Source organism: Cygnus olor, chromosome 2 (assembly GCF_009769625.2).
Source record: "Cygnus olor isolate bCygOlo1 chromosome 2, bCygOlo1.pri.v2, whole genome shotgun sequence".
NCBI lineage: Eukaryota > Metazoa > Chordata > Aves > Anseriformes > Anatidae > Cygnus > Cygnus olor.
In genome coordinates, this window is record NC_049170.1 from 142,515,361 (window position 1) to 142,538,857 (window position 23,497).

The window sequence follows — 23,497 nt, forward strand, 5'->3', positions numbered from 1 at the left end:
AAATAAAACTGCCTGCCAAGGGATACCATTTGACTTTTGCTCCTGGGCCTAGAATCTTCCTCATACCTATCTGTATTAAACTGCTAGAACTGTCTTTCTATAAGAAATTCTTATACAGAGGATGGCAACAAAGCTGATTAAAGGGCTAGAAGGCATGTCCTGTGAGGAGCAGATGAGGACAATAAGTTTGTTAAACTTGGAGAAAAGGAGGTTGAGGGGTGACCTTACTGCTCTCTACAAGCTTTCTGAGGATGACAAGCTGGTAGTGAGGTGTTCATCTTGTGACAGGACATGTGGGAGTGGCTCAAATCTGTGACAGGGTAAGTTCAGACTGGACATCAGAAAAAGCTTGTTACTGAGATGGCAGTTAAACCCTTGGACAAGCTTCTGTACTGGCTTTACATGGAAAGGTTTTGGTAGCAGGGGCTGCAGTTGTGGACTCTGTGAGCAGAGCCCAGCAGCTGCCCCATGTCAGAGCAGAGCCAGCTCCAGCCGGCTCCAAAAGGGACCTGCTGCTGGCCAGAGCCGAGCCAATAAGTGATGTTGTTTGTGCCTCTGTGAAAGCAGATTTAAGAAAGGGAAACACTGCTGGGGAACAGCAGCTAGGAGAGAGAGAGGAGTGAGAAGCAGCCCTGCAGACCACAAGGTCAGTGCAGAAGGAGGGCAGGAGGTGCTCCAGGCACACAGCAGCAGTTCCCCTGTGGCCTGTGGAGAGGCCCCTGGTGGAGCAGGCTGTCCCCCTGCAGCCCATGGGTCCCACATGGAGCAGATCTCCACGCTGCAGCCCGTGGAGGAGCCCCCGGTGGAGCAGGTGGATGTGGCCTGGAGGAGGCTGCGGCCCATGGAGAGCCCCCGCAGGAGCAGGCCCCGGGCCGGAGCTGCAGCCCGTGGAGAGGAGCCCATGCAGGAGCAGGGGGTCTGGGGGGAGCTGCCGCCCATGGGGGACCCGTGCTGGAGCAGTTTGCTCCTGGGGGATGGACCCCGTGGTACGGAGCCGTGTGGGAGCAGTTCTTGAAGAGCTGCTGCCTGTGGGCAGCCCCCGCAGGCTCAGTTCGGGAAGGACGGCATCCCGTGGGAGGGACCCCACGGGGAGCAGGGGCAGAGAGGGACCGTGAAGGAGTGGTGGAGACGAAGCACCACGGACTGACCACAGCCCCCCATTGCCCAGCACCGCTCGAGGGGAGGCAGCAGAAGAGGGTCGATGGGGGGGAAGGTGGTTTTGGTTTGCTTTTAGTTTCTCACTGCTCTAGTCTGCTAGTGATAGGCAATGAATTATTTTAATCTCCCCATGCTGAGTCTGTTTTGCCTGTGCCAATAACCGTTGTGATCTCCCTGTCCTTATCTCAACCCTTGAGCCCTTTTCATCATATTTTCTCCCCTTTTTCCTTTGAGGAGGGGGAGTGAGAGAACGGTTGTGGTAGAGTTCGGTTGCCCAGCAGGATAAAACCACCAGAGCTTCGTAGAGGTAGTTGATGGCCCACATCTGTCAGTGTTTAGGAGGCGTTTGGATAATGCTCTTTACTATATGTTCTAACTTTGTGTCGGCCCCCAGGTAGTCTTGACAGCTGGACTTGATCTTTGTAGGTCCCTTCCAACTGAAGTTATTCTACTCTAAAAGAAGAGAATATAAATCTAAAAAATTCTAAAGGCTATGATAGGAAGACTGGGTAGTTCAACGTTGGGCACAGAAAACATAACTACAGATGTATTCATTTTCTTTTACATGTTACCTTCCTAGTTAGAGGGAAAGCAAAGCATGGACTGACTCATTCTCTGGAATGTTTTAAAAGCTCTCAAGGTGTCATAGTACAAGACTTAGCTGATCATCTCAGCAACTGTAACTCTGCAAGGACTCTTACACTGTTGCCTAGTACCATGAGTTTCCTGTTTGCTACAGGATCAGTCACAGATACTACAAATACACTTCCCAGAAACTGTTATTACATGAGACGCAACAGCCATCAAAATTCTAAATTTTGACACAGACTGCATCTGATCTTAAAGTCTTAATTTGTACGATAACAGAATGAGACCAAAAAATACCTTAGGCCCTTCTTTTCTACACTATCTTCTAGACTACCTTATTAGCTGTCAAGTATGTATGGAGCAGAATCTGAAAGGACAAAGAAAAAGCCAAAATACCAATAAGCAACATAACCACCTTAATATTTCCTGATGTATTGTTGTAATCTCTATAAAAATTAGAATATTACTGCCAGCACATCTTGTTTCACTATTTGGTATCTGCTATGCCTGCAATTTTATATAGCCATGCAACCAAAATTACAGCCTAGGTTAGGCTAATAGATTTCTGCGCCACTGAAAAAATTGTGCTAGTATCATTCAGTTAATATAGGCTCATTAACCTCTCTCATATTCAGAAGCAAAAAACACAATATAGCTACATAAATATACATATTATGAACTCGGTGACATTTAGGATTAATACTTAGTAGGAGTTCATATACTTCATTTTGCTTTGACCTCCTAGAAGAAAAGTATGAGTGTCTTTTGATGAAGTTTATTCTTTTTTCTCTAAACTACTTTCTTACTGGAGTCTTTTACTAGATTCTCATTCTTAAAAAAACAAACAAACAAACAAAAAAAACCACCACTTTTTTGTTGTTTGAAAGGCAGGAGTGATTTCCATATCAGAGAGGTCTTTCTGCTGAACAACTGTTTGGGTGCCATGCTCCCTTCTCTCACCTAAGACTAGCTTCTCAGTTTGAACACTTCAGCTAGATGCCTGCATTTAGGCAACTGTTGTCTTAACTCAACCGTTAGCAAATAACGAGTACAGTTCTGTTTGCAGAATATTCTTTTCCTTGAGACAAGGAAATTCTTTAAGTGCCTCCTATCTAAAAAGACTTCTCATATAGGTTTATGCCCAACACAACTTCCTAGGAAGAAAACAAATATGTTAAAAAAAAAAGCATATCTGGCCTTATAAAAAAAATCTGGAAGGCAGATATTAAGACAAACATTTACTGCTGGAGTTTCCAAACAGATTCTAAACTGACAAGCTCTTTTCTTTGACAAAACAAAGAGCAGTCTGTCATAACCTGACAGTTAAGTTTTACCTTTCTTTTCATTTGCTGTTTTTGCATCACCATTTTCTGCTAACTTTTTTTCTTCTTCTTGTACAGATTTGAATGGTTTGTAGGAAAGAATCATTAGACCATCCCCATTCGGCTCTATTGCTGCATAATGGGGGACTGATTTTCCTTGTAAAACTCTCTTTCTGCAGATTTCATATTGATGATCACCTGTAAAATGAAAAAAAAAAATCTGAGCAGTACTATTTTTCTAGAACACAAAATCTCATTCAAGAACCTCACTACATTTAAAAATACTACACAGTCCTACTGGTTAAATAACAGTACTGTGGATTAAAAGGAAATTTCTCTTTTGTTTTTCAATGATTTTATTACACACGTAGATCCTAAAATTAATCTAACATTGCTCTTTTTTCCTTATGACGATTTCTTTGATCACAGCTAGCCTGCCAATTCAGAAAACCATTCTCAGTCTCCGTACAAATAAATCTTCCAAACATTTCTGAGGTGCTAAAAAAGCTTGAGTAACAATGAAATAGCTTGCGATAACAATTCATAATGGAAAATGCCTACCTTCCCTTTTGAAGGCCAGAGATTTACACAAGTTGAGGAGGTCCTAGTTGTTAACTACTGGCATCAAGGAACACGCAATTCCCAAACACATAGGTAATGATGAATTAAAATACAGGTAAGGCAATATATTCTAGAGTGTTCTTCCTCCATTTAAATTTACCTGGACTCAGATGCCTAAGTATTTGATTGACTTCTGAATAATAACAGATAGTGCAAGTGGATTTTTAGGAATTTACCAGTAACTTAATAAAATTCTCACAGTTGATAAAATTATCCTCAAGAATCGTTTAGTTTTTCACTTCTATGCTTCAACTCTTCATTAAAAGAAATTGGTGTATTTGCAACTACAACTTTACTTGAAACAAACCAAAAAAAAAGGGAACTTATTAGCAGAGACGTTGGACAAGACCAGATCATGAAGGTAAAATCATCTATACCACTCCAGTGTAATGTGTTCCTGGTTGACATCAGTGCTAAGTTTAGGGAAACGCAGTCACAGAATACAGAGAGTAACAGATAAACCAGATCGAATTTGGATCCCCTTAACTAGTTATCGTACTTGCTAAAAGTTAGTTCAGAAGTGGAATAAAGAAAAATAACCAGACTACAACGTAATTCTGGTACTTGGGGCTGTTAATTAAAGCCCCCCTCCCTCCTTTTTCTAGTGTAGGCAGAGGGGTATCAATAGAAGAGACATAGCCATTTTAATCAGAAGCAGAGTCAGAGACCTACACAGTCAGAAAACCCCAGGCAACTAGGGAGCATGCTTTAACAGATCACCTCAGACTATACAGATGACCAAAGAGAGTGCTGTACTGGGAAGTTAATCACTCATACAACATTATGAAAAGTACAACAGATATTTATTAGAAATAGATATCTTGAACCTTGATTTTACTGGACCAAGCTAAAGGAACTTCATTTCATAATGTCACAAAGTAAAGTTCTTAGCTTGTTTTCTAATCACTTTAACCACACATGTAGAAGTTTACTTCTTCCTATCTTCCAAATATTTGTCATAATTAAGGTCTACAACTGAGAACTTGATCTGAAAATGGAAGAAAATGACCTATGTAAAATCTGAGTAGAGTTTTTGTGGGAAGGAAATATCAGAAACTGAGGAAAAATAAACCTCTAAGACAAAGAATAAAAGCATGATAGCTGGTTTTGCTTTTTTTTATATATATATATAGGTTTTGTTTGTTTTAGTTTTCCTTGCCCACTAGTAACATAAATGTAAAACACTTACCCTCTTTGCTCATCTCTGCAATTGTAACCCATTCCAAGGTAACATGAAATCCACTTCCTTTTGTGTCCAATTCATCTTTTTCTACCCTAAGCAGCAGCACAGCTACTGAATGAGTACCAGATTTTACAAATGAAACACTGTGTGCTACAATAAATGGACTGCCTAGTTCTTCATTAAACACAATCTAGAAGACACAATGTTGGCAAAAAGTCAGTCAGTTAAAACTCAAAGTCTCAGAAAGCAGTGAAAGGCTACAGCGAATGTCAAATCAGTTAATTTTTGCTTGCCACAAACTGCTTTAACTTCTGGTTAGCCCTGAAGCGGTCAGGCAGTTGGACTAGATGATCCTTGAAGGTCCCTTCCAACTGAACTATTCTATTTCCAGCTTTCCTTCTTTGGCTATCAAGAAACCGTTCTGAAATGTTTTTAATTATTATTGTTTCTATTACAGAATCACAGAAATGGCCCATTAGACAAAGCACAAAGATCTACAAAAATGTCTACATTGTAGCTGTTTAGTACTAAAGTAAATATGCGTACAGAACAGGATCCATAAGCACCGCATACCAACTGGGGAAGAGAGTCTTACACAAGATGAAAATGAAGGCATTTCACCAATACCCTCACTACTCTCCGAGGCAACCCAAGATCCCAAAAATCACTGTGGACCTTGGCACACGCAAACAAGAAGATAAAAGATCCAGTACATTGCTATCAGTGTTGCATCATCAACCCAAGCTGAGAGAGAGGGGGTTCTCTTTATTTGACTACTATCTTTACAAGAGACTCACTTCATATTCTCTAATAGGAATATTCTCTAACAGGAATTAAGAAACAGAGAATCTACACTTAAATTAAGGAGTATTAAATTCACATTTACGAGGAGGTTGGGTCAGAACCTTCTGACTTTTTGTTTATAGGGTTTGGCAAAGTCCATCCATATTTTTATGTGACTCGGCAGGATCACTGTAAACATGAAATAATGCCATACCGAAAGCGCGTGTATCTTGAAAGTTGAGACATTTAGAAGTAGCTACCTACAGCAGGAAGTTTTAATTCTAGAGACTGTGTGTTACAGCTTTTCTTAAAAAGGTGCTTATTCAGCATAAATCATAAGAAGGTGAAAAACAAAATAAATCCAAACAACAAATAAGAAATAAAACATTATTTTCTAGAACATTAATACATTAAAATCAAAGTCACAGTCACAGAGTGGTTGACATTAGAAGAGACCTCTAGAGATCATCTAGTCCAACCGCCCTGCTCAAGCAGGATCACCTAAACATGCCCAGCCCTCTCAGCCTCTGCTCACAAAAAGAGATGCTCCAGTCCCCTGATCATCTTCGCAGCCCTCCACTGGACTCGCTCCAGGTCTGTCTTGCACTGGGAAGCCCAGACCTGGATGCAGCGCTGCAGGTAAGATCTCTCCAGGGCTGAGTAGAGGGGTGGGATCACCTCCCTCACCCTGCTGGAAACGCTCTCCCTAGTGCTCCCCAGGATCCCATTGGCCTTCTTGGCTACAATGGCACATTGCTGGCTCATGGTCAGCCTGCTGTCCTCCAGGATTCCCAGGTTCCTCTCTGCAGAGCTGCTCTCCAGCAGGTCAGCCCCCAGCCTGTACTGGTGCATGAGGTTATTCCTCCCTAGGTGCAGGACCCTGCACTTGCCCTTGTTGAACTTCACGAGGTTCCTCTCAGCCCAACTCCCCAGCCTGTCCAGGTCTCTCTGAATGGCAGCACAGCTTTCTGGTGGATCAGCCACTCCTCCTTGTTTTGTGCCACCAGCAAACTTGCTGAGGGTGCGCTCTGCCCTTTCAACCAGGTCACTGAAGAGTAAGTTGAACAAGACTGGGCCCACTACTGACCCCTGAGGGACACCACTAGCTAAAGGCTTCCAAACAGACTGCGCTGCTGATCACAACCTTCTGAGCTCTGCCATTCAGCCAGCCACAGAGAAAAAAGGAAAATTAATTTAAGCTGCAGTGGATAAATGAGCATAGGCTCAATCTCGCTGTTACTGAAACCTGATAATGTTTGAGGATTTGTAAGGTTGGGATGTTAAAGTCACTGTAAACCACTGGGTGTTCTAAACACTCAAAAGGTGAATTTAAATGGTGGCAAACTCTCAGCATAGAAATTGGATGTTTTGGTACACTGACAACTCTGATGTAACCTATTTATGGATCAATATTCTCACACTAAGAGAAGACAGACTAATAAACTCACAGCAGCTGAGGTAGAAATGTAACAACTACGTTTGTGGTGTCCAAGCAAGATAACTGATACCAATATTAGTATTGTAACACCACAGTGATGTGGATACAAAAAATGCTTCTTATCAAGGCTGTTTAAAATAATCTATTTTGTAAACTATTTCATCATGAGAAACACAGAAACAAACTTCAGGTACAACCAACATTTTAAGTAAAAAATATTAAGCACTGATATTTGACAGAACTAAGTGCACAATGTGAAGATTTTTTCTACCAGAGATGTGGAAATACTACTGTTTACACTCTGTCTACTCTGCAGGTAACCCTCAGGGCTACTTATCAAAGCTTTTTAATGAGCAATTTTGTTTAAGTTTTATTCTAGTCTCCATGGACACACTTTCAAGATGGGGCAAATTAAATGGTGAATATTTCAAGCAGAATTACATCAGCACAAGCAATTCAGAAGTCTCTTAACTTAAAAACAAAAGCAGCTATTAGCTTGACTGATGATAATTTTGAACTTTAAAAAAAATATATTATTCCTCAAGTCAGTTGAAAGAACAAACAATAAATGATGGGAAAAAAACGTAGGCAGATCCATACAAACTGCAAAGGGGGAACACTTCTTGGAAGTTCAGCTTGACAAGAGCTTAGCCACCAATTTAGAAACACTCACTTTTATTTAGACAGATTCTCTTTCAATCAAGAAGCTGTTCCCATTCAATCATTTGAATTTTATAGATATTTTGCACATAAAGAAATCATTAAAATTATTTTATGCTTGGCACAACCATATATCAACATAATAGAGTTCAGATTTAAAGCTTATTTTTTCATAATTGCACATACGTGCAATTATCATAAGAAAGGCAGGAATAAGAATTATTTTGTATATGTACAATTCAAAAAATGTTACTGTAAGACTTACCTCCCACTTTTCTGATGCACTGTCTCCACGCTTGCCTGTTTTGATTAAATAGAGTCTTCCTGTTCCATCAGAAAGGGTAACCCACGTGGAAGATGGGAAGTATATGGAGGCACAAAGGCGATTATCACAAGCTGTCAAGTCTGCAGGGAGCCTGAAAACTTCTCTTGGCTTTTGTAGAGCAGTGTCCTATAAGCAAAGTCATGTATCAAGACTTTAGAAAGTACTTATTAATTCTAGTAAGTATTACAAATTAAGCCTAACAAATCTCAATGGCAATTCACCTGTTTCTTTGTGCAGTTGAGCATATTTCGAAATAAGTGGGTAGCAAGAATCATATCCACATACATGGAAAACGTGAGGGAATTTCAGTACTGATTTAGTTTGTTTACTGAAAACAGAAGTGTTTTGTAATTGATATTTCAGCATTCTATTTTTTTCCTTCAATTTTATAGCATTAGTTACGTTTTGCATTAAAAAAAAAAAAAGATTTTCACTTCTTTTCCCCAAGCATTCCTGTATAATCAAGCATTTACCTCAATTCCAGCCCCATTAAAATCCTGAAGACTGTAAGTGAAATGAAAACCAGAGAATTGTTCATTTACACTCACTTCTAATTAAAACAAATTTTACCCCCCTCTCTTACTCAACTGGCACATTCGAGTTGATAAAACATTTCTAAGCTTTCCTAGAGTGGTTAGTTCACTCAGAAAATTAGAGAAGTAATGACTGCGATTAGCTAGCAAAAAAACCTGAAAAGCTGTATTCACATCATATTTGCAAATAACTTTTCTATCACATTATGATTACACTATGCATCAGGATAGATACATTTATTTAGCATACCATGTCAGTGGCACACTGCAACCTTATTTTTGTCTTTTATGCCAATATTGAAAACCTGGGAAGGGAACCAACTACCTACCTATTATGTGCCATACAAAATGCACCTTCTATTAGAAGGTGAGAAAGGGACTAAGAAATAGCAGTGTAAAAGCATCAGATTAAAACAGCATCTCGTTACAGACCCTGGAATTTTAGCCACAAAAATGTTCTAAGCATCTGCTGTCCCTCTGCCTCCACTCAAGCAATGGGCAGCACACAAGGGGGGGGGTTGGGCGGAGATCATGCATATACATGTCTACTTCTAGCAAAAGAAACCCACTCCTTCTGGTACATGAAATAAGGCACTGAAAAATACAAAGCAACATCTTTAAATTAGTTCTTTGCACTTTTGCACATATATGCAACACAGAAAGAGAACATTTGCACGTACAAGCATGACACAGCCTCATTTTTTGATAATACTGTATTTAAGACAATTTCAAATCCTTCATATTTTTCCAGGTGTATTTAAAATCAGATGGGCATTTAGAACATGTCCAAAAGTAGGCAAGATAAATTGGATTTGGGTAAGTACCACTTAATAAGCAAGAGCAAAAAAGACCAGATGACAAACCGATAGCCTGCTTGCCTTTTGCGCCTACTTGAATTCACATTAGAGATTACAGTTGCCCTACAAGAAGGCACAAGGGCAATTATGAAACCTGCAATGGAAAAGATGCAAATTAGATTTTTAATGACCAGAAGCATTCAGGTTCACCCTCTAGATTCAGTTGCATCACAATACTCCTTCAATTATTTGACTAATTTAGAACACATTCAGGAGTAGAGGATGAAAATTAAAAACAAACAAACAAACAAACAAAAGCTACCCCAAATCCAAACACTAGGAACAAAGCCTCTTGGCATCCTCATCTTTTACTCAATTTCTTAAAGGTTTTACTGAAAGGCAGTATTTTCTGCAACAGAAGTGTTCCACTGTAACTAACAAGTTGTATGACTACTGTGCCTAGGAAAAAGAAACTTACATCAGAGAAAGAAAAAGCATCGGCCCTGGAATAGTGATTTACAGGGCTGTACTACATAACATTACAGAGGACCATGCTTTTGTCAGCCTTCAAGTGAATCATGACAATAAGCTTCAAATAGTTCTGGATGCAATTCTGTTTTTAAAAACTATTGGCTATCAGCCATTTAATCCTCTAAAGCCCACGTTAGGTTATCAGCACTGAGGAAGAATGTCAGGACTCAATATATCTAGAAAAAAAAAAATTAAAAAATCTAAATCACAAAGCCTCCCCTCAGAAGTCAAGAAAGGAAATGCTCTTAGAATATTCTTCATTTGCTGTTCAGCAATTTAAATTTCGGAATTTATTAGAAGAGCCTCTAACCTTAGTCTGACAATGAATTGAATTGCCTTGTTTGAAGTTGAATCAAAACCCGTCCTCAAAGCCTTTCGGTATCAGCTTTGCCTTCTGCCTCGCTGTTTCTCTGTGCACCAAGTGATCAACAGGGACTAACAGTGATTCCCTGCTTCAGAAGTATGAGGGGATGCTGAGATACTACAGTCAGATGTACTCACTGGAATTAGGTTTAAATGGAAACAAACAAACAAACAAACAAACAAACAAAACAGTTCCTTTAAGAAAGAACTATAAAATAAAAGCTTTAAAATTCCCTCTACTCTTCCTGACACCTCCCCACCCAGGCTCCGCTTAAGTGAGCATATGCCAGCTCATACAGTCACGCAGTGAAACTTTACATACTTTCTTCAGCATGGCTGTAAGATTTAAATTCCGTAAGTTTTATGAAGAAGTTGCATTGTTACCAACAGTCTCCGTAATGTAAAAATAAACAATATTAAATAAGAAATTTAAAATAAGAATAATTTTTTCCAAGGAGTAGAGCAGGAATGAGAAGAGACAAGACATAACAAAAAAAAGTGAAAAAAAATCAGCCATGAGTTATATTGCGATTCTCCCCCTGCTCTGCTCTTGTGAGACCCCACCTGGCGTGCTGCGCTCAGCTCTGGGGCCCCCAGCACAAAAAGGACATGGGCCTGTTGGAGTCAGTCCAGAGGAGGCCATGAAGATGATCAAGGGGCTGGAGCACCTCTCTTATGAAGACACGCTGAGGGAGTTGGGGCTGTTCAGCCTGGAGAAGGCTCCAGGTAGACCTTGCAGCGGCCTTCCAGTACCTAAAGAGGGCTAGAGAACAGCTGGGGAGGGACTCTTTGTCAGGGAGTGGAGTGACAAGAGAAGGGGGATTAGATATTAGGAGGAAATTCTTTACTCAGAGGGTGGTGAGGCACTGGCACAGGCTGCCCAGAGAAGCTGTGGATGCCCCATCCCTGGAGGTGCTCAAGGCCAGGCTGGACGGGGCTTTGGGCAACCTGGTCTGGTGGGAGGTGTCCCTGCCCATGGCACGGGGGTTGGAGCTGGGTGGGCTTTAAGGTGCCTCCCAACCCAAACCATTCTGTGATCCTATGATTAATGGTGCCATTAAGAGTTACTGTTGCTACAATATCTCAATTCCATTATATTGATATAAAAAGAAAGTCGTCTTTGCAAGAAGAGCTGACAGTCAAGAAAACAACTCCAAATATTTGCCTGCTATGGGAGAAAACTCTGAATTATTTTCCAGCTCAATTCCAGTATTACTTTTTAAGTTGTGTGATGTTTGTAAAGTCAGATGCAAAAACAAAAAGCCAACAAAAACAAACAAACCTCCCCAAGCCCAATAATTCTGTCACTGCACTAGCCATTAGGTCTTTAAATCAAAGCATCAATACTGGCTTACTGAGTGAAAGTCTGCTAGCTGGAACAGATGAGTGTTAACGCTAGAAATACATTTCTAGCTGAGTTAGGGTAACAACTTTCTCAACTTGATATAAATAACATCTGAATACTCATTCATCAACTTACGAAATCTGCTCATGTTCCTCACTTTTCTTTTTCGATTTATGTTTGATTTTGAGCAAGTGACAGTCTTATCTGTACCTCCTGCATTCAGGGATGACATCTTTCTAAACACTTCAGTTGCAGGGATAATTTGTCATCTGAGGGTAACTGCAACACGCCTCCAAACAAAAACCGAAGTTGCAACAGATATAGCAATCGGAACTATAAATAATTACTTGTTAAAAGAGCCCACGCGTTCTTTGGGTTAGGATTTAGGATAAGCGTGCTAACACGGTGAATCTTCTGTTAAAGAGAATACTGAAATTCAGTTGAATTGTGGCCTTTGCTAACTTGTAAGTTACAACAGGCTGTAACGATATTTATGATATACATTTGACTAATATATGGGCAGGCACATTTGTAATGAGAGACCTTGTTGATGTTTCTGAACACAAGTTCCTCTTTGTACATATGCAGATACATATCCTCTGCAAAACAGCACTTCGCTGCGTATTAGGACAAAAGACGGTGGCAATTTATTTGACAGTCTGCTATAACTAAAACCTGCAATAGTACATTAACAAAATGCCATTTTCTTGAACACTTCAAGGGATCCTCCAGTCCAGGGGATTTCTAGCTGCAAGAATGTCTATTTAAAGGTATTACACATAGAAATGCAAGTTGTTGCCTGTTGTAAAATCCTTTACCTGGTTTTATGTGCTAAGAATGAAATGCACAGATGCAGTTCCCTCCTAATAACGGGATGTGTTGGGTTTATACGTGCAGGTGTTGGCAGCAGGAGGGGTGGTTTCTGTGAGAAGAGGCCAGGGGCTGCCCCATGTCAGGGACAGCGTCTGTAACAGACCCCCACAGGACACAGCTGAGCCCATCACCCAGGCTGGTGGCACCTCTGGGAAAACATATTTAGGAAGTGGTAAAAAGTGTTGCACAGCAGCAGTGAGAGAGGAGTGAGAACATCGTGAAACAGCCCTGCAGGTCAGTGAGGAAGGGAGAGGAGGTGCTCCAGGCACCAGAGCACAGATGCCCACGCAGCCCGTGGAGGAGACCATGGTGAAGCAGGCTTTCCCCCTGCAGCCCATGAAGCCCATCAACCGATGAGCTTTTCCACCTTACTTTCTCCCCCTGACCTGCTGAGAAGTGAGAGGGTAGTGCAGTGGGCACATGGCAGGCAGACAAGGTTAGCCAACCACATGGAAAAAAGCAGGAAAAATGAGATTGTGACAAGGCACCGATCACAGGAGGCTTTCCCTGATAAGCTTCTTTCTTTTGGATGTTCCTGCTGGGAATCCAGATGATTTCCAAAGATTTGGGAGAAGTCACATTATTTTATCTCAATGAGAGTCTGCCAAACACACAAACTGCTTGTACATTCTCTGAAAAGTGAAGGAGCTATTTTGCAGCTCCAGTTCTCAGCCTATCATATTCTGGAAACCTGTATTTCCCAGCAACTCTACAACCACCATTTCAGGATTTCTCTCAGCTTAGCCTTGACCTTGTCATTCTTCCCCTAGAACCCTGCACAGAACAAGCCACATTCTCTTAAAAACCAGGCAGCACCATGTGTTTTCTTTTGTCCCACAGAGTTACACTCAAACTCCTTGGTAGCATGACAATGGATATTTTCCTTTCCAAATGTGAAAATTAAATATAGCCAACTACAGCAAGGAAGTAAGCTTAGGCCAGGACTCAGAGCAAACTGTTCTGTGGAGTCTAGAGAGAACCACATGAACAGACTCCACAAACTTTAAATAACACAGCAGCATACAGCTACCATGAGCAATTTGATTAACAAGAGGTTAAATATGTTCTCCTCCTCCTAACTAATGTAAAGATACCTTCTATTTCACGCTCTCACAATCTACTTAACTTTATGTCAACCAACGTGATTCCAAAAGTCAGAATACAGAAACTGGAAGAGGCTGCCACACCAACGTACATGAATGGAACAGGAACAGCTGTACGAAGGAGGGAAGTACTAATGTGATGCACGCTGTATTTTCTAGAATTATATTAAACCCACAGCAGATCTCAACTGACTTGTTATATAAAATTAGCTTTTTTTTTAAACAACAAAAAAAAATCAAACAGCAGCTCTGAATCAATTAGTGCCAGAACACATCTTAGGATGAGAATGAAGTACCTACATGTTATGACCTTTCTCAACATAAATTGTTAACCAAATAACTGGTGATGAATGAAATATTGTTATTCAAATTGGCTAACAAGTGTCTACAATTATGGACTTTTTACTTTCCTTTCTGCATAGATGAACATTTAAGAAGCTATATTGATGAGTCAGAAGGATTGAGTCAAAGTTGTCACAAAACCAAACAAAACCCTACTTTGTAGTGAGAAACTGTAAGCACACCTTTATTTCTCAACGGGGTACGAGTCATAATTGTCAGAGATACAATCTTACTCTAAACTATACACTCAAAGCTAAGGAGACATTGTGATAGCTGCAAAATCACCACCAGTAAGTCTCTTATTCCTTAATAAACAAGTACTACAACTGCACATACCAGAAACCTAGTGTCCATACATCCATGTTCCTTCCCCTTCAGAATAAAGAATGGCTTTGCAGTAGAAATTAGCACATCTATGCATCAAAATGCCTCAAAAGAAATAGAAAACAACTTACAACTGTGTAAGAACACCAGTATAAGAACAGAGAACTGTCATGTTTTCCAGGCTTGGTCTAGCTTACACTCTATTTCAAGTTTGCCCAGGGCCACTGGCATCTTTCTGCCTGCAACGAGTGATGCCCAGATCAAGTTATTAGCCTATGCATGCTTTCATTTATAAAGGGAGAAAGAAGCTGTGCAGTTTAGAATTATATCCACAACGACTGGATTTTCAAATTAGCAGACAGACAAACATCAAACAAAATAGAGGAGGAACAGCTGGCAACTGGAAAAGCAGCGTCTGCTCTCTTCTTCAGCTTGTCACCATATGTCTGCCTTCCCCATCACGGAGTAAGATGCCGTACGACTGCAATACCAACGCAGCGCAGTGCTAGTAAAGCACCGTTAATGAAAGATGTCAGAAACTTCACTTAAACCCCTTCATCCTCCCTGGTAAACACGATTCTTGTTAAATCTACCTCTTTCTGGCAACAGCTTCCCCTCCGATTTTGCATCCAGATCCTCCTCGACCTATTTTCTACTTTATTTTTCTACCCCTACCTTTTCAAATTCAGTTATTTTAAAAAGAAGTTTGTTCTTACCAGAGTCACTGACAAATTCATAACCCTTCCAGACTGATCAACGTAGTAGACGTTATCCTGGGACCAGGAGTCAAGGTGAAGGTGATTATACATGCCAAAAGCACGCATGTGGTCAAGGGTATATTGATCATCACGGAGTTTCACTTCTGCTACAGCTGAGAAAAAAGAACAACAATATTTTTAAATTTATAATTTAATAATTTAAAGTTCAAATTAAGAATTTTAAAATAATTTGTCCATCCTTAGCCCGCAGGCCTGGTTTATTGGAAGAAAAATACATTATGTAGACGTAGTTTAAAATTTCACCATAAATTTGGAAAGCAAGCCATCCCACCGAAGGTCACCACAATCACTCACCGTGATAATGGATCAACTACCACCACTCAAGGTGCCCCATACTGCCTATTCCAACATGCGTTGAGACCTCTGCAATTTGTCAATAACCTTCACGACATGGAAACACGCAAGAAACCACCATGTAAAACTCACTTTTAAGTCTACTTGTAAAGAGGAAAAATCATTCTTGATAAACACGTGGTGTTACAGTAAAGGAAAACAAATCTGCTCTACTGTAACTCAAAGAAAACACTGAACATAAATAAAACCCATCCACCTATGTGAATTTTATAATCTCAAATTCTGAACCACGCTATCAACACTTGCAAAGCAAAAGATTAGAACAGTACAAAGCAGAATTAGTACATGGTCATTACTGAAAAGATATGTTTCTAGCACTTCCACTGAGGTTGAAGAAATCTTCAGAAATCTCCAGGATACCACCACCAAAACTACGGTGTAAGTTTTGTCTGAAGGAGGCTGCAAAGAACGGCTGCTCACTAATAACGATGCCTCCTTCCGGACAGGAATTGTGCTACTTTAAATCATCCTTGAGCAAAATGTTTCCAACTAGAAACCTCCCCGCAGCTGAGAGTAATCTCAGCTGGAATTATCTTTGCAAGACTAACCAAGTTGTTTAAACTAGCTGCAGCTCCTTCCTGCTATCCCAGATACTATACAGATACTGAACAGCTCTGGTCCCAATGTATCCAAGTGCAGAAAATCTTCAAGTTCTAGCAAAGACGTCAGCAAGCGTCTAGCCCATCCTTCTCAAATAGTCTCAGACAGATTGCAGCTACTCAGCCGCCCCCACAGTCAGCCCAGGATCCTCCGTTTCCCTGCGGGAAGTTTCTCTCACACTGCATAAGCAAAGAAAAGTCCTTCAGAAAGTTAGGAGAAGGAAACTCTGTCAGCCTGATGAGATAGCTTCAAACCCCCAGCATGGGAAGAGCACCTCAAGGCTAACAAAGCGACCTTCTCATCCCAATAGGTATTCTAGTTTCTACTTTTCCAGCTTCCACACTTTCTTCTTTTCTGCTCAGAAACAGACCAAAGAAGTTGCAAGTGTTTCTGGCAATTGTAAATTTACCATTGCTATGGTAAAGTGTTCCTTTACCACAGCAAGGACCATTCACAACTCCATCCAGCAGTCCTCATCTTACACTTTTTACACTATGATTTCTTACACTTTTCTTTAGCATCTATTTAAAACCTCCTGAGGAAGCAGTATTTTTTTTCATAGGAAACCATGCAAGATATCCTGCTTGATTAAAAAAAAAAAAAATCCAGTCATAGCATATAAAACGTTTGTAAAATGACGTTTCCTAAAATCAGTTTCCTAATCACTGCTGATATTTGCAAACCGACAGCATTAATTCCACTCAGCTCACATCATTATTCACATCCAGCACGCCGGAGAGATTTCGGCACCTCTGCAATTAATAGATTGCTGTTCCACGAAGCACGGCCCTCCACAAAGAGCCGGAATAGCAAAAAAGGAGCGGGAAGAAAACATACCCGTCATAATGGGGAAGATGTTACCCATTCCGATTTCTACTTTAAGTAATTAAAATATTTCACCATAAATTACACTGTAAAAGAAATTAAAAGGCTGCATTGTGAAAATGCCTTTTAAAGCTGTTTGGACAATCAAGCTTTATCACAGAGATATTTTTCCCAGCACGACGAGAGGTGACGTGAATATTCTGTAAACAATTAAAGACAAAAACTAACCTAACCCAAGACAATTATTTTCGGTGAAGCCAAGTAGGTATCATCTACTTTCTATGTAGGTCCGTTTCCTGATCTTCTGAAATTACAATTCACACGCTGAAGCATGTAAAGCGTTCAGCGTGCTTATCAGAAAAGCTAAAATTGGCTCACTTTGTAAAGAACTTTACAGAAAATGTTTCCCCGCTTCTCCCCTCCACCCCCCTTAGCACATTGCTGCGGGCAGAATTTTAACTAAAATATACACAAATGTTGAAAACAGTCCAAACCGGAAGCTTCCTAAACAAATGTATAACTTTCAAAAAAAATTTGGAACAATGTACCATTGATTAGCTGATGGTAAGTTACAAGCTTTGTAAAAGTTGAAAGAAGATGAAGTTTTCCAGCTGCAGTTCTGACAAGCCCTGAATAAAGGCGTCAGTTAAATGAGATCCAAATCCCTTAAGATGCATTATGTAATTAATTCTTCATAAATACAAGTCAGAAACTATACAACGTGTGATTTTACACCAGGAAATCAAGCAAGTGTGTACTGTACTGTCACGTAACGCTTCAAATACAGTTATCAAACGCTCACAGCATGTACCCTGTGTATACATCCCTACGCCAAGAAGAAATAATTAGAGCAACTATTCTGCCCTTAATTAATTGAAACTCATTCTGTGATCGAGCGAAATCTGCACACAAATGCCATCTGCTATCACACACCATGCGCTCAGGCAGTTAATAGGAGATTTTATACTAGGATGAAGTTACATTCTTTCCTTTCTATGGCCTTCCAAGTTCAACTTTTCTTGATGGTCCTTGGAAAAAGTGAGGAGAAAGCCAACAGAGCTGAGTGCAAAAGGAAAGAACAAAATGAAGAAACTAAGAATTAAAAAAAAATAAAATCTGGCAAAATAGAAGCTAATATAAAGGGAAAATAAATATTTCAATCAGATCATCATCTGATTCAGTCACATAGGAAAAAGACAGCCCTAAGGAACTGGATCTAGAACACGGACTAACTCAGCAGCTCCAACCTTTGGGGTTCAATCACCAAGCAGCAGTTTATGACAGCTATTCCCACAGAATGACACACAGTCTTACTCAAGTTTCTGATAGACAAATCTGCACTGCTGAAACCCAAGAACATTGATTGATTCAAACTGTCACACCAGTAATGAGAAAGAATGTACAGAATGTATACGTTAAATCTCAGCTTTCAATATTACTATACAACTGCAGGGAGGTGTGACACTTTGGGCTGGCATGAAGAAAATTACGCCACTTGTCTAGCATTGTATGTTTCCAGCGCAATGCTTAAAAAAAGTAATTTGACTCAAAATATGTCCAAACTAATTAAGCCAAGATTATCATTAATATCTAATTTACCTAAAAGCAGAAGCACTAACACAAAGCAACTCATAAGAATCAAAAGAAGCAAGATGTTCCTAACCTAATAGAATCACCTTATAATTATTCCTCTGCACTGCAAAACATCTCCTCTGAATAAAAAACACTAGCAAGGATTTATTCTTTATCTGAATACTTGAGTCTTGCATCTGTCATCAAACACCATAAAGCAAAATTGGAAAAAAAGTGAAGAAAATGTGTGAAATAAAAAATCCACACTGTTCATTGTCCAATATATCACAATGACTTTAAAATACTGGAAAATATGTAAAATAATTATACTAACATATTCTTTGGGGGCATCAAATGCTACATGCTTCCATGTCATTCTTTGTTTTGCAGTGCCACCCAGTGGAAGCAATTTAGTATTTCATATATGCTTTGCACTAGTGGAAAATATTCCATTAATTTATTTTCTAGTATCAGTGGTCAGCATGCAGAGACCTTTCTAACCAAGCATCAGTTATTTTTCTTTTAAGATTAACAAATCTGTTTTTATTGTTAATGGCAGCATCATTGTGTTGTTGCTGAGTAAAAGGCTTGCTTTGTCTACTGCAGTAAATACTAATAGTCAGAACACACACGTTTACTGTTTAACACGCACACGGCTTGCTGAAAACACGCATGCTTTCATTATAGGCATCACGTCAGGAGGTATTTTTGTCAGATCAAATTACTTACACAGGTATGAAATGTACGTGCTCTATTGCACACTCAAGTGAACATAAAAACCAAAGAAGCTGCAAAAACTAGCAAGGCAAATGTCAAAGTGTCGCTTTGGCAACACCTTGATTTATAAGCTGACTTGTGCCCGTTGTGAGAACCATTTTCATTAACAGCAGTTGTACAGCAGAAAAAAAAAATAACGTACAGGTGAGTTCTTTCTCAACAAGTTGAAGTACAATGTAAGAACAGTTACACGTCCCTGAGATCTAAACCTAGATTTCCGATCTATAGTTGTCAAAAGCCTGGAAAAGCCATGCCTCACACTTTCTTAATATTTCCGAAACATAACTTAAAAGATGCTTTTCTTTCTACATGTAATTTTTCAGTTTTCTAGTATACTGCAAAAGGAAATCTCTATAAAAGTTTTAAACCTCTCAGTGTCCTTGGCTCCATAAGAAGACACAAATGCATTTTTCCTTGTGGCATTACTAAGGGGCAGGTACTTTCCAGTGAAATACAGTGAATGGGGAACTACTTTTCACTGAAGCACAGAACTCCTAGTCTAAGCAGACTGCAAGCAGGGCAGTACCTTATTAACACCTTTTCTGAAGAGTGAAAAAGAAGGCCATTACAGAACTCAGTGCAAGGGTAGCACCTGAATAAAAGTTATGGACACAAACTAAGGAGAATAAGGAGAAAAATATACAAAATTTAGGATGAAGAGTTGGGCATTAAAGGCATACCACTGTGTGACTCATTCCTACTTGAAACATATTACCAGGGTGAGGTGAGAAGAGAACAGCCAGTGAAAGTTGAGATGAACTAGGCCAGAAGGGGTGGCCAGTGAGGAAGACAAAGAACAAACTAATCACAGTATTTAAAAGGGAAAATCGTGTAACAGAATGTCACCATTCTTTCCCACTGTTAGCATATATTTAAGAAATTCACTTTGAAATTGCCCTCTCCCATTAGATCCAATAAATAAACAGGGCTTTCACATTTCTTTCAGCTTCAGCTGCACACCTGACCAGCACTTTCATGGCAACCAGAGCCTGACAGTATTCACTGCTAGTCTGCCTGCAACTCACTTTGACACGATGGTCAGACACTGAGGTTTGCTGTAGCCATGAGCACGACAACACTATAAGGTGCCCAGCCATACCACATGCTGCTGGCCACCTGTTCCAAGAGTACAAGTCTGCATCGATTCCACGCACCAAGTTTTCTTCTCATTTGATTGTAAAGGTGGCAGTGAAATTCATAAAAAATGGATCAACTTAAAAAACAACAAATGTGCCATACTTTTTATGAGCAAAGAAATAAAAAAAGTACTTCCTTTAATGAGCAAAGAAGGTAACGTTTAATGCTCAAGTTTGTCATAACATTGCACATATGTCAGCTACAGCAGGGGTAATTCAGTTCTGCTTAAGAACAAGACCTATTTATTGCCACATATTCCAAGTACTCCAAAACCTACGTGCTCATCTCACTGCCACGAAATTTGGGATGCCACACAGGCAGAACTCCAAATCCCTGGTCATTTGAGGCAAGCTGAAGCAGTTTCCTGGAAAACAAAGACAAAATTCAGCATCCATTTTTCCACTAATCTTCCAGATTCTACCGCCACATTTTTGCGCACAGTTGTAAATAAAATCATAAATTAGTCATGCTGACAGCGTTCTTAATTATTTGACATTTTCTTCAGCTGTTATCTTTTATTATTCACTCCCAATTCAAGGAAATAAAAGCAAACTCCCTGGCCCTCTCACACAACGTTGATTTGTGTGTTAGTTTCCTGTGCAGTGATTCGAAAAAGCCAGGGCCTACAGGCCACCCGTGGTCTCTACAACTCAACCCATTACTTCTGCCCAACATGCAAGCCCAGTTACAGGACGATGCCCCCAGTGTAACACAAACGGAGGCCACAGAGAGCAGGAAATACAAAGTTCAGGTACAGGCCACCTCTGTAGTATAAGGAAACTGCCTTGAAATAAGCAGAAAAAAACAACAGGGAGAAAGAGCCAGCTGCATGGCCCAAGGACAGGCTGAAAGAGATTAACAAAGCATCTAGAACACAGACATAGGGCCTGGATTGGTTTAGATTTCAGATTACTAATTAAAAGGGGGAGGAAAAAAAAAGGAAAATGGGTTTCTACTCTCCAGTACACTGATAGCTATATATATGTGCACACAACAGACACAACAGAATGTATTATTAATGATTAATGACAGCAATTTAGTATTAATGATTTAGTAGGATAGCCAAATAAGTTGGACTGAAAATGAGTCAGGGTATTTGTGCTGTGGGAAGCAGAAAAAGAAAAGAACACGGACACACCGACTTCTGTCACACAGGTTACTGCAACTATTATGGAAAATATCTCAGTGAAGAGATCCGTTAGGAACTCCCATCGGTCAAATATTCTAATCAAATTCTGTAATCCTCATCTGTTTAGAAGAGGTATGCAGTAGACTTATCTGAGAACCACAAAGCTTGCTTGACCTTTTTACTGACAGAACATCATAGTAAGGATAAAGCTGCATATAATTAAAATGGACAAGTTAATTCCTACATGAAACACCTCACTTGTTCAAAAAGAACATTCATATCTTAGCGAGACAGTCCAAAAATATCTTAAAAACCAGCTTTGCAAAACTTTAATCTCAAAACCAAGACAGAAAACTAAGAAGTTGTACTTACGTTACATGAGTTGTTGCTACTTTTGACAGAGCTGTAGCATGCTCCTAACACACACACACTGTCTTACGTTTGGATGGTGTTTTAAAAGATAGCACCTACAACTTACAGTAAAGTCTTAGAGTGGAAATGTTAAGCTACATAATAAAAATGGCACTCTCATTAAGTTTTCCAGTCCTGTCATAGGTCTACATATAGTATTGCCTAACTTTCATTCACGCGTCCTTTGATACACAATTCATATACAACACATCTTTTGCCCTGCTATTAATATAACGTACTCAACACAAAAGTAAAAGTAGAATTGCCTAATAACGGATAACTCAGAAGACAGGTATATTGTCTGGTACATATATAGACACAGATCAGCTTGCCCAAATACTATAATTGCTGTCTGGTCTTATTAAAAAAAAAAAAAAGAGAGAGAGAGAGAAAAAAAAAGCAGCTACTTTATCTGGCTTACAACAGACCCAAATTTCACACATCAATAAAGCTAGAATGCTGAGATTTCAGGGGGCACGGGTATGGATGTGGACCCAGAACCCACATGGCTCTGTGTTAATGTTCTGCTCAGTGACTTCAGAACTCAGGTAATTAACCCACTAACAGAGCAGCACCTCAAACGCTGATATCACTTAATAGAAAAAACAGAGCACGGAGTGAACAGCCTGAACATCCACCTGTGAACAAGCAAAGAAAAATAGCAGTTTGCTAGAGATTGTGTAAGACTATGCTAATTGAATCACAGAATGTTAGGGATTGGAAGGGACCTCGAAGGACCATCCAGTCCAAATCCCCTGCCAGAGCAGGAACACCTGGATCAGGTCACACAGGAACACATCCAGGTGGGTTTTGAATGTCTCCAGAGAAGGAGAATCCACAGCGCCCCTGGGCACCCTGTTCCAGTGCTCTGTCACCCTCACTGTGAAAAGGTTTCTTCTCACATTTAAGCAGAACCTTCTGATGTTTCATCTTATATATAGGTTCAGCTATGTTGCACCCATTGCCCCTTGTCCTGTCATGGGATGTCACTGAAAAGAGCCTGGCTCTGTTCTCCTAGCAGTCACCCTTTACGTATTTATAAATGTTAACAAGGTCACCCCTCAGTCTCCTCCTCCCCAAACTAAAAGACCCAGCTCCCTCAACCTCTCCCCGTGAGGGAGATGCTCCACTCCCTTAACCTCCCTCGTGCCCCTGCGCTGTGCTCTCTCCAGCAGCTCCCTGTCCTTCTTGAACCAGAACCGGACGCAATACCCCGGATCTCCCCGACTCACACCGCCCCGAGCCGTCTCACCCACCACCGGCCCTCCCCACAGCCCCCAGTGGGTTTGGGAGGCTCCGTGTCCGCCAAGCGAGCGGGACCAGGGCCGCCGCCATGCCGGGACCCTGTCACAGTGCGGAGGGGAGGGGAGTGGAGGGGAGGGGAGGAGATGCCCGCCCGCAGCGCTGCCGCTCACCGTCGGCCAGCCCGAGGCGGTAGCAGGCCAGCGGCTCCAGGGACAGCTTGTAGCCCTCGAAGCGGGGCTCCAGCAGCAGCCGCTTGGCGCGCAGCGAGCAGCTGGCGGCGGCCGCCATGTCGGGGCTGCGCGGAGCCCCTCAGCACCGCCCGCCAACGCCGCCGCCGCCGCGGGACACGCTGGGAGCTGTAGTTCCGCCCCAAAAGCCG

General features: G+C 40.7%; 1 protein-coding gene across 3 annotated transcripts in view; it reads right to left on the reverse strand.

The window, feature by feature from the left end:
- The window catches only part of NUDCD1 (NudC domain containing 1), a 36,948-nt gene extending 13,475 nt beyond the window's left edge, over nt 1-23,473 (reverse strand). Inside the window, exons 1-5 of one of the 3 annotated variants that reach the window (XM_040546760.1) lie at nt 23,289-23,473; nt 15,006-15,160; nt 8,019-8,204; nt 4,879-5,062; nt 3,081-3,266 (exon numbers count right to left, since the gene is read on the reverse strand). In XM_040546760.1, the coding sequence (XP_040402694.1) occupies nt 3,081-3,266; nt 4,879-5,062; nt 8,019-8,204; nt 15,006-15,160; nt 23,289-23,406 (829 nt within the window). In that variant the 5' untranslated portion in view covers nt 23,407-23,473. Of the gene's footprint in view, nt 1-3,080; nt 3,267-4,878; nt 5,063-8,018; nt 8,205-15,005; nt 15,161-20,610; nt 20,682-23,129; nt 23,243-23,288 lie in introns of those variants that run through there. The other 2 variants (XM_040546761.1, XM_040546762.1) reach the window with 2 other exon arrangements.
- Between the last annotated feature and the right edge of the window lie 24 nt (nt 23,474-23,497).